This window comes from Alosa sapidissima, chromosome 16 (assembly GCF_018492685.1).
Source record: "Alosa sapidissima isolate fAloSap1 chromosome 16, fAloSap1.pri, whole genome shotgun sequence".
NCBI classification, from domain to species: Eukaryota; Metazoa; Chordata; class Actinopteri; order Clupeiformes; family Clupeidae; genus Alosa; species Alosa sapidissima.
In genome coordinates, this window is record NC_055972.1 from 10,667,015 (window position 1) to 10,677,818 (window position 10,804).

Consider the following 10,804-nt stretch of genomic DNA (forward strand, 5'->3'; position numbering starts at 1 on the left):
GAGGCATGGTTAATGTTTTGAACAAATTAAAATTGGTGGAATTCTCTTATTCCATCATGGTTAGGGTGTCTAGTTTCTCAGAATGAATCATAGTGTTTAAAATCAAGCACAACACCATGTCACGTAAAACAGAAGCAATGTTCACTAACAAAAAAATAAAGTGTTGACAATTTATAAACATGTTTTATTCACAAGTTTATTTTCTTCATGAGGTCAGCTGAGCTTGGTTTGCACTACTTTGCCATAGCCGTGTACCTCCTAGGCCATGTTCCAAGCGCTTAGATGTCATATAAACAACCTTCATAATGGCTTCCCTAAGCCATTAGACAGAGCAGACAGCTCATTGATTGGGCCACAGCCAATTCCTGTAGCTGTTCACATTATTAACAATACTCTATGATAAAAGCACTCGCACACACACACACACCCACACAAACAGGGTGTCAAATTTTCAAAAGTCCAAAAGACGTTATAAACATGAAAAAGGGATTATGGACAGAATTTTTCAAAAGACCTCTGAACATCCCTTCATATTGCACTAAACAATAGATAAACAATACCCTCATTCAAGCCCTAGGATATCAATTGGTAGAACTGAATATACCACCAAGTCATTCTTCACATGACAAAATATACATTTCCATACAGATAAAAGTATTTTTAAAAAAAAAACCTATTCAGTATGTTGGTTTCTGACATTGAGAAATACTCTTTACCCTCATAAAGCGGGGAGTTTTTGAGTTTTTTTTTATCCTCCTGATCATATGCTTTTGTTCAGAAGGCTCTGTGTCTCAAATTTGCAGCATTCCTAAATGGTCAATGTAATGTTAGCACCGTACTTTTTAGAGAAGAAGGTTTTGCTCAACAGTTTGGAAATGCTAGCCAGACAGTGACCAATTACATCTATATTCAAGAATAGTATGTTACTGTACGTTTGTTAAAGGTAGAAACACTTTATAAAACATTTCAGTACAGTGTTAAAACGATTTAATACATAAGTTAACACCCATAATTGCTAACTGAGACAGAGTGCTTTGATAATACAATGACTGACATAATTGTAATGATATGAACACATTTATATTTCTTTTGTTCTTTTTGTGGCTAATAACTTCAGGAATTATTGCAAACATGAGTCATAGTACTACCCTTCATGAAATATAGCAGGTAAAGAGGCTACTGAAGAACAAAGGTGGCAAGAGACAAGAAAATTGAAAAGAAACCTGCAGTGAGCATGAACGTAACAATACTATGCCATGTGGGCAGCTGGTTTGGGAGATTTATGAAAGACACCACATTCAGTGAGCTGAATAAACTCAAAAACGGAGGCATTAGGTCACATAGGCCTACGCTATGGCTCATCTACTTCACTGGTTTCAGTAGTATGTTTACTTTCTAATCTTTCAGAATCTGTGAAGTCAAAACAATGCAATTGTACAAAAGTATCCGGTGATAAATATACATTTTCAATATGTACCATTAGTTTACCTGAACTCTCCTAATTAATGAATGTTAATGGAGAATGTGCAGGAATGCAAAGGAGTGTACATAAAGCAATAAAAGTAAGAAGTAAGGAATGGTTTAAAATACCCACATATAAAAGCCCTCAAAAACTCAATAGAAGCCCAAGTTCTATAAAACATCACTGATAAAAGACAACACATATAAGCTGATCTATTGATAGCACACTGAGGACAATATCTGCATCATTCGATCCGTCGTTTCAGGCTGAGATTGATGTGGGTCCACCACCACCCTCACCGAGACCTGGCAGAAAAGCAGCGCATGTACTCCGTCATCCAGGGATCGAAGTCTGGGACAATTTTGCTTTTGGTCACCTTCTCGAGGTCCACTGACCGCGCTCTACGCTTGTCCGTTTTCCTCATATGCTTCTCCACCTCCCGGCGGGTTTTGGCACGTAAGGCAGACTCATGGATCTGACGAAGAAAAACACAATGTGATCACTCAATAATCTGAGATAGGTGACTGAAAAAGACTGGAACAATTCTTCATGGTTGCATGTTTCCTGCATCAGAACACTTACATTGTATTCTGCCATTTTAATGGATAAAGATATAGATTCAAGACATTTCATTGACCATTTGTACGTACGCACAGACAGTACTAATAAAGAAGTATAATGTACAATAACAGAAGAATGTAAAAAAACAATACCAATTTGACCATAAAACAAGACCATTCCTTTTCTCCGTCTATGCCCCATGGGTTCTCACCTCTTTGGTGGATGCAGCAGGGCCGACATTGTGAGTCTTTTTTGCTGCCATGTCGGCCTGCCTCTCACCCCATCCATACAGAGCAAAAGGATGTCTATTCTCCTTGTTGTCTTTGGTGTCCTTAGCCTCCTGGCATTTGCGTGGTTGGCTCTTGGGTCGTGTGGACTTGCTGGAAGTATGTTGCCGAGATTTTGGTTTGGCTGGGACCTCTGGCTCTACTTCAGCAGGAACAGGTGAAGATCCACATCTACTCTTCTCCTCCTCCCCCTTCTTCACTTCTGGTTCTATCACAGAATTCTCACCATCTGTTTGGAGAAAAGATGAGTTCCTATCAAAGTCAACTGTTTTGAGGCATACTTCTTAATTCATTGACTTGCTTGTAGTCTAATGGACTAACTGTTCAATTTCTGGATCCAATCAGTCATGTACCCTAGGGCAATGGATCCTGATTTTTCATTATAAGTAGGTAAGTCTGATGCATTTAAAATAACCTACCTACAGCGTCAAAAGCAGTAGTTGTGCGTGATGTCTTACCTCTGTCAGATGATTCTGGACCATCCTGACTTTCTACTGTCCTGGGTTCGGGTGCAGTCACCGCCTGTTCGGGTACTTTCGACCATCTGGGTGGCGTTCCATCCTCCAGCGCCAAAGGCTCGACCTTATTGTTTCGTAGTGGAGTTGATTTTCCAGATTCACTCGTATCACTTGCACTGTCTCCCCAAAACCATGGATTGTGACTTTGTTCCAAAAGCCTGCGGGTCCGTCTATATTTCAATAATTCTTCATAACACCTGGAATAAGTCTCCCATTTAGGATCTTTAAATTTCTTCATGTATTCCGACCTGACCCTTTTCGTCACCATGTTGTTACAGCGGTTTCTCACAACCTCCCTTGATTGGTTTCAGCTGAAAGACATTACAACACACTGTAAGCGTTTAGGATCTGCGAACACATACTTTGCAACAGTTTCTTACATCGTTGGCATGCTTAGCCTACTAAATATTTACCAACAAGCTTTTCAAGTAGCCTAGCTACGTTTTGCGCATCTTCCTCAATTTCAGTAGGGTCTACGGGTCTAATCTATCTCTTCCGCCGCCAGACATTTAAACCAAAACATATGAAGGAAGTGCGAGCCTCTTGCAAATCCAAACCAATCACTGAGCAGCTGGGGTACGCACTCTTCCAGCCCTCCCTGGCGAATACCTCCGCCCATGGCGTTACGTAGCCTACGTAGGCCACTGTCTTTAGGATACCATATTTCCATAAATACCAAACATTTTTTTCTGATCATAGACAAACTAACAACAACACTGAGCCCATAAACTGTTCTATTTGTGTCATAAACTATTCTATTTGATTCACTCGTTGCGTGTGTTTAGACCGACATGCTTATAGCGTAGACCCCACGGCATTTGTGCATTTGAACATTTTATTAAAAAAAAAAAAAACACCCACGCAATCGTCTAAACGCAATGATAAGAAAAAAAATCAATTGCATTTGTAACGACACTAACAATGGGTTGAACTGAGAGACGAAGACACTAAAATTAGAAACAAAGTGAGAGATTATTATCCGCTTTACATCGGAGAGCTCTCGAATCTCCTTGCAAAACATAACCTGTCATAAGCTGTCCGTATGAAAACTGCTTACTCGCCAGCCGAAGGCCTAGCGTGCACTAAATTTGGCAAATCATAATGAATTATGCAATCAGATGTCAACATTGTTGTTCTATTAACAATCTCTATAGTTTGGCTACTTACATGTTCAAATGACAAACGGATGAAGACGACAGATGGCGTTTGAGGCAGCTACGCTGATTCAGCGTAGCTCCTCCCGGTGGCTGAGTTAAATTATAGCCTATTGCGTCAACAGGTGGAAGACGCAGCCACTTGATCTACTGTAACGTAAAAATGAAATGGGTATAAATCAAGTGATACACGTGTTGGAGCTGCATAATGAAATTACTGTATGCAGCAACAAGTGGGATGGGAACATGATCACCAAAAATTCTAATAGCCGAAATAGCCTTAAAACAACCACATACCAAATGTAAACTGGAGCCTAACATTTTGGGGGAAGCATTAATTTGCCATTGATTATTTTGCCTAATCTAAGATGTCCCTTAAAGTGGAACCAGAGGTTAAGAGCTCTTTATAATTGGATGGTGGAGGTAGTCAAAGTGGAACCAGAAGCTGTCAAGAGCACTTCATAATATAAACCATATTGTATCTAGCTTATCCTTCCAGACAGACATTTGGGTTTTGTTTTATATAGCAATGTACAGGCTTTGCCAATGGTCAGAAATCCTAGAGGTAGTTGAGCCAAGTCTGTCTCGAGAGGGCCCCACTACACTTCACGGTGGAGAAGCAAACCGAGCGCATTCCAGTAATGCCAACGTCAGGAATCAGTTTTCATTCTATCACTGAGCAGTGCAGGTCACAGTGAGAAGGAGGTGTTTGTTCAGCACTAGACAAAGATAGAACTGAACCCGACAACATTAACCTGGCCTTACACACACAAAAGCTATATGGTAAAAGTGGGGGTCATGGAATGATTAGGCAACAGAAAAGTACGTCTGTGCGTGTCCAAGTGGGTGTGAGACAGAGGGGGGGGTTGAGGGTACCCTTAAGTGGAGTCAAATTTGTGCACACTGCACACCTGGGACAATTCTGCTATAGTATTCAGATTCTTCTCAATAGGTTGAGTGACAGATAAAGATTCAAGTTACAAGCACCAGATGATTTTGATGGCCATTCTCAGTGGTGTGCATTTTCTGAATTCCTAATATTCAGATGCTGATAAGGTTCACGTTGGCATCAGTTGTGTCTCAAGATGCTGGTATTCAACATACTGTTGACAGACCGCTCTCAAAAATACCAAAGAATGCACTTTAATAAATTAATATGTATGTACATTTACATTCACTTGTTTCAGTAACATGGTGTTTTTTTCTTTTTTTATATAACGTTTTTGTAGTGTTCATTGATCCTCATCGAGCCTTTTCATCACGTAACACATTGTCTCCCCACATTGTACCAGAGCTGTCCCATGACAACAATGTGTTCTGTCACTGCGCAAGCCCAAGCACGCAGATGCACAGGATGACGATGATGGATTTAGAAGCACTTGCGGTGGACAATGCTGGGGCCTGCCTCATCGTATTCCTGCTTGCTGATCCACATCTGCTGGAAGGTGGACAGGGAAGCCAGGATGGAGCCACCGATCCAGACGGAGTACTTACGCTCAGGTGGGGCAATGATCTGGAAGAAGACGGAAAGTGTGTTTATAATGGATTGGATCATTAGTCAGTTGTCAATGAGTGCCAGTTAAACTTCAAGACAAAAGCAATCTGTGATGTACAGTATACCTTGATCTTCATTGTGCTGGGGGCCAGGGCAGTGATCTCCTTCTGCATACGGTCAGCAATACCAGGGTACATGGTGGTACCACCAGACAGGACATTGTTGGCGTACAGATCCTTACGGATATCGATGTCGCACTTCATGATGCTGTTGTAGGCGGTCTCATGAATACCAGCAGACTCCATACCTGTTCAGGTGAACACCAACATGTAAGACGTTCAATACTCTTGAAGTAACTGGGAACAGTGATATCAACATGTGTTTCCATGGAACCAGGTACGCACCAATGAAGGAAGGCTGGAAGAGGGTCTCTGGGCAGCGGAAACGCTCATTACCAATGGTGATGACCTGACCGTCGGGCAACTCATAGCTCTTCTCCAGGGAAGAGGAGGAGGCGGCGGTGGCCATCTCATTCTCAAAGTCCAGAGCCACATAGCACAGCTTCTCCTTGATGTCACGCACGATCTCACGTTCGGCTGTAACAGAAGCATTTCATTAGCCATGAAAGGAACAGGATATAGCCGCAAACGTGTCCAAAAGTCGGCAACATCTACCTACACAATGTAGTACACAGACACCGTACAGTAATGTTAACGTTGCTCTAAAGCACTCCGCTCACGACTTAAAAGGAGCTATGTGGAATCTGTTTAATTCGAGTTGTCTTAAAGGCAGCCTTTTACACACACCATTTAATACAACGCAACACGTGGTACAATGTGGTATTACAATAGAGCAGGCCCGATGCTTGCTGGTTGGCACGCAAACTTAAGTGGATATCTGGGCAGCACAGAGAATAGGTGTTTTTGACAATGTCAGTGTTTTTTTGGATGCTTCAAACAAAACCAAAGGATTCTCACCAGTTGTGACGAAGGAGTAGCCACGCTCAGTCAGGATCTTCATGAGGTAGTCGGTCAGATCACGACCAGCCAGATCCAGACGCATGATGGCGTGGGGGAGAGCGTAACCCTCATAGATGGGGACGTTGTGAGTGACACCATCACCGGAGTCCAGCACAATACCTATGGCATGATAGTTATAATGAGTTCCCCCAAAAACAGGACAGTAAGTGATACATACTAACTAAATGTAGCTCTGTGTGTGTAAAAGCCAAACTATATTCATAAATCTCACCAGTGGTACGGCCAGAGGCGTACAGGGACAGCACAGCCTGGATGGCCACATACATGGCTGGGACGTTGAAGGTCTCAAACATGATCTGGGTCATCTTCTCACGGTTAGCCTTGGGGTTGAGTGGAGCCTCAGTGAGCAGGGTGGGGTGCTCCTCAGGGGCCACACGCAGCTCGTTGTAGAAGGTGTGATGCCAGATCTTCTCCATGTCGTCCCAGTTGGTAATGATGCCGTGCTCGATGGGGTACTTCAGAGTGAGGATACCTCTCTTGCTCTGAGCCTCATCACCGACGTAGGAGTCCTTCTGACCCATACCGACCATGACACCCTGGGAGACAAGAAGACATGGAGTCACAAATGACAATCATAATAATAGGCTATGTGTAAACAATGCTTCCTGTGCTTTAACATGTTATTACTATACATGAATCTATGGATACCATACCTGGTGACGAGGGCGACCAACGATGGAGGGGAAGACAGCCCTGGGGGCGTCATCACCGGCGAAGCCAGCCTTCACCAGGCCTGAACCATTGTCGCACACCAAAGCGGTAGTCTCGTCGTCGTCGCACATCTTGGTGGGTTCTGATGTGTCAAACGAAAGTAGACCCACATGCACATTAAATATGTGAAGTACAAAGACTCACAAGAACAACACAGTCTTTAACACTGCATATAGTGTAATGGCATTGCCCTGAACATCTTAGAGGAGGACTATCTTATAGGTCTGCAAAACTGGCAATAGATAAACTGTGTAGAAAGGCAGCAAGAGAGAGAGAGAGAGAGCGAGAGAGACAGAGAGAGAGACAATGCGAAGAGGGACTGAATGAGGAGGAGGGGAGAGAAACTGAGCCTCAACAGGTGCAGGATCGATCCAGTAATTTGATCCTCTCATATATTTTTAGAATTTCCTATTATTATTGGGTCATAGCTGAAATTCTTGGGATACTTTTCAAAGAACTGTTAAATCCTATCCCACAAAAAGCTGTAGCCGGCATTAAAATGGATGCAAGCTCTAGACTACAGTTACGCATAAAACGTTCGCTTGAAATAACATATCATATAGGCTAGGCTTAATTCAGTAAAGAATAATACCAATAAATGCTGCACCAAAAACTTTCTAATTCTCTGAAGTAAAATAATGATGTTTATGAACCAAATAATCCCGCCATGGTGATGTCAATAGTAGGCAACACTTAACATTCTTATAGCGTTTGTTGTGAGAATGTCGAGACTATTGCATCAAGATTACATTTTCAGATCTGTTCTGAAGTTACTTGTCATAATCTAGGCTATGCCTTCAAGTCGTATTAAAACATGCTTTAGCCTACTTAAACATTAGCATATTGTCCTAATTGGAATCCTCTTAATTACTTGTTGAACTGTTTAATAGCCAAGTAATTAATGGTTCAACTCCAGCTTCCTTACCTTGCTGCTGCCGGTCACAGACGAAACTCAATGCAAAAGGCTATCGCTGTTGGGTCCCGCTACGGCAGGACGAACACCAAGGGGAACCTTATATACCCATCGCCTCTGATTTTTTTAAAATCTGTCTCACACAGCATTGAGGATGTCTATGCGTTCTATTGGATTTTTTTTCCCAGCGCTCATCCATATTAGGTTCTTAGAGTGTCAACGTACGGGTGCGTAGTAGTCAAGCGACATGACTGCGTCGTTTTGAGGGGTGCGCGGCTGCCCATAGAAGGCATTGGAGTCATGAACTCAAGTCACGCTGCGCGGTCCGTATATGGAGACTAGGATTTGTAGAACAGTTTCTTTCTACATGGTTCATCACACTCAACAAGGAGGACTTCCCTGGTCTAGTTTCTTGCCATAACAGAGTAAAACCACCAACCCTCTGTCGTTTGACGCCGATGACCCATATATTATGCGACCATAGCAGTAGTTCAGTGAACGGTGGTATAACGGAAGAGGTTTATCCGATTTTGGTCCTGAAGTAGCCTATTCTCGCGGCAGATAAATTCGTGTCTGAAGACAAAAGTGGAACTAGTGGAAACTGCTAATCATAAATCTGCCAATATGGTGATTTCTGCCATAGTCTATTACTTGTCATGATTTGATATGTATTTCTTTATTTGGGGAGTCAACACGTTGATTCTTTAAGGATGCAAGGACACCATGCGCTGATGTGGAGATGGGATGGATTCAAGTAGCGGTGAGCCGCTGCTGGTGTGCACCATCCGGTTTATAAAAAACATATGTATACGTACATACGTATATGTAACAGAGACTAGTTTGTAATGTTTCATTTACCCCAAACATTTTGTAATGTTTCTTTTTTCCCCTTCTGTTTTATGCATAGGCTAATGTCACACTTTTTGGCAGACTACTTTTGTTTGGGGGTTATAGTTCTGAGGTTTAAAAATAAAGGCAGCTGTTCTGTGAAGTTAATTCGTGTCGAAGTGTTTTGTTTTATAGCTGTGTGGCCTCTGCTGTGTATAATGAAGATGCATGTCTAAATGTCCAGGTGTTTGCCAACATGGGCCAGCATTTGACACACAGAGGTAAATAGTGATAGAATGTCTTAAATATTTCAGCAACTAGTAAAGATAAATAGCAACATGTACATTGTTTCCCAGATAATTGAATTCCATTTGTGGTGGTTGGTTTGTAGAATTAACTTGAATGCAACAGTTTAACAAATTAGCACAGCGTGGTTATGATGCTAACCAGATTTAAGCACAATTTAGTACAACCTGGAAAATCATTATGTGGTGGTCAATGTTGATATTGTGGTGGGCCGCCACAAATAAGTCAATGTATGGGAAACACTAATATATTTGCAAACGCACCAGCTGTCTGAAATTTAGGATGTTACAATGCCACCTTCATTCGGGACACATCCACTCTTTCACTACATAGTGCACTAGACTATACACGAATAACCACCAGTTATTCACTATATAGAGCACTACAGTGGATAAATGGATGTCCAAAACAGTTCATGAATTCTGTTATATCTGACCGTTGTGATCTGAAAAATAAGTTTCTGAATATTTAATTTATCCTCACAGAGAAAAACAAGGGCCACCATCGAGTTGCAGTGCAATCTACTGTAATGTATTCCTCAAAAGAATCTAGAAAAAGTGTGGAGGAGCAAGGAGAAAGACTCTCACAATATTTGGAGGTGCTAAATGTTTGCTCTATAACAAAACAGAAGCCACTGAGCAAAACTCTTTTTTTTTTTAGTTGTTTTTTATTTAGTTTACTGTTGTCTGACTTCTGTGCCATAATAAATACATGTGCCATGTAAAATATTCAATTTCAGTGTGTGTGTGTTGAGTACTGGTGTTGCCTCGCTTTGGTTGACCAGGTGCTGGTTGTTAGGACAACAATTACCAGGACTTGGTTAACCATCACACAAGCCTCCTGGTCAGAGAAGGAGGTAAGCTGCTTACCCGCTCCACTGACCAGGGGACCACTTCAAGTGTCGAGCCCTAATAGGGTAGGATTCTCTTCACAAGACCAGGCACAGGAGCCGGAATGGCAACCAGTGGTTTCCAGGGGTCGCATGCACTCTGCACTGTTGATGGGGAAACAGGCCCACTGACACACACTGAACTGGGTCACAAAAGCAATGCAACTCTACGAAATGTTCTCAGAAGTTCTGTTTTTGAGCAGTTTGAGAAATATACATGGAGAAACAAAACTGGTTTATCCAAGTCTCCATCACCCCTCTGTTACATTACTATTTGGACATATTTTGTAGTCGATAAAAGGCAATATTCTTTTGCATACATCTACTGTGTGCACGACACTGCCAACCTCCCAGAGGTTAACGTGTAAGTGTGTAGATGAGAGCTACTAAAATGGTCTAGAGGTGGAGCGGGGAGAAGAGAAATCCACCTTCATCAACACACAAGTCCCAATGCTGCGCGCGGCATATGACAACAGTGCCCCCTTGTGGCAAACAACAGTACTACATCATCATTAAGTAATAAAACAATGAAACAAAACTCCTTAAATTAAAATCAATGGAGAAGACAATTCAGCAATATATTTTAATTTATACTTTAACACCTAATAATTTTTCACACAAAACTATCTTTTCATATTGA

General features: G+C 41.9%; 2 protein-coding genes across 4 annotated transcripts; both read right to left on the bottom strand.

Annotated features, from left to right (window-relative positions):
- Positions 1-176: 176 nt before the first annotated feature.
- Positions 177-4,069, bottom strand: ccsapb (centriole, cilia and spindle-associated protein b). Of its 3 annotated transcripts, none has more exons than XM_042066326.1 (4): positions 3,996-4,069; positions 2,769-3,139; positions 2,235-2,539; positions 177-1,937 (listed from the first exon to the last, which is right to left on the bottom strand). In XM_042066326.1, the coding sequence occupies exons 2-4, from the start codon at positions 3,094-3,096 to the stop codon at positions 1,758-1,760; spliced, it is 813 nt and encodes a 270-aa protein (XP_041922260.1). In that variant the 5' UTR covers positions 3,097-3,139; positions 3,996-4,069; the 3' UTR covers positions 177-1,757. The 3 variants fall into 3 exon arrangements, with proteins under 3 accessions (XP_041922260.1, XP_041922259.1, XP_041922261.1); XM_042066325.1 differs by lacking the exon at positions 3,996-4,069 and adding an exon at positions 3,242-3,964; XM_042066327.1 differs by lacking the exon at positions 3,996-4,069 and having other exon boundaries at positions 2,769-3,965.
- Positions 4,070-5,109: 1,040 nt separating this feature from the next.
- acta1b (actin alpha 1, skeletal muscle b) lies at positions 5,110-8,297 on the bottom strand. The gene is made up of 7 exons (XM_042066324.1): positions 8,154-8,297; positions 7,171-7,310; positions 6,729-7,053; positions 6,455-6,616; positions 5,882-6,073; positions 5,603-5,784; positions 5,110-5,495 (listed from the first exon to the last, which is right to left on the bottom strand). Exons 2-7 carry the CDS (start codon positions 7,297-7,299, stop codon positions 5,352-5,354), a joined length of 1,134 nt encoding a protein of 377 aa, XP_041922258.1. The 5' UTR covers positions 7,300-7,310; positions 8,154-8,297; the 3' UTR covers positions 5,110-5,351.
- Between the last annotated feature and the right edge of the window lie 2,507 nt (positions 8,298-10,804).

What these genes read in the sequence shown, in the direction of transcription:
- acta1b (XM_042066324.1), bottom strand. Translation starts at nt 7,299, where the DNA reads ATGTGCGACGACGACGAGACTACCGCTTTGGTGTGCGACAATGGTTCA. An exon ending in TTGGTCGCCCTCGTCACCAG is followed by an intron (nt 7,054 to 7,170) that starts GTATGGTATCCA and finishes CTTGTCTCCCAG; the next exon opens with GGTGTCATGGTCGGTATGGG. An exon ending in CTACTCCTTCGTCACAACTG is followed by an intron (nt 6,074 to 6,454) that starts GTGAGAATCCTT and finishes CTTCTGTTACAG; the next exon opens with CCGAACGTGAGATCGTGCGT.
- ccsapb (XM_042066326.1), bottom strand. Translation starts at nt 3,096, where the DNA reads ATGGTGACGAAAAGGGTCAGGTCGGAATACATGAAGAAATTTAAAGAT. An exon ending in TCCAGAATCATCTGACAGAG is followed by an intron (nt 2,540 to 2,768) that starts GTAAGACATCAC and finishes TTCTCCAAACAG; the next exon opens with ATGGTGAGAATTCTGTGATA. An exon ending in CTGCTGCATCCACCAAAGAG is followed by an intron (nt 1,938 to 2,234) that starts GTGAGAACCCAT and finishes TTTCTTCGTCAG; the next exon opens with ATCCATGAGTCTGCCTTACG.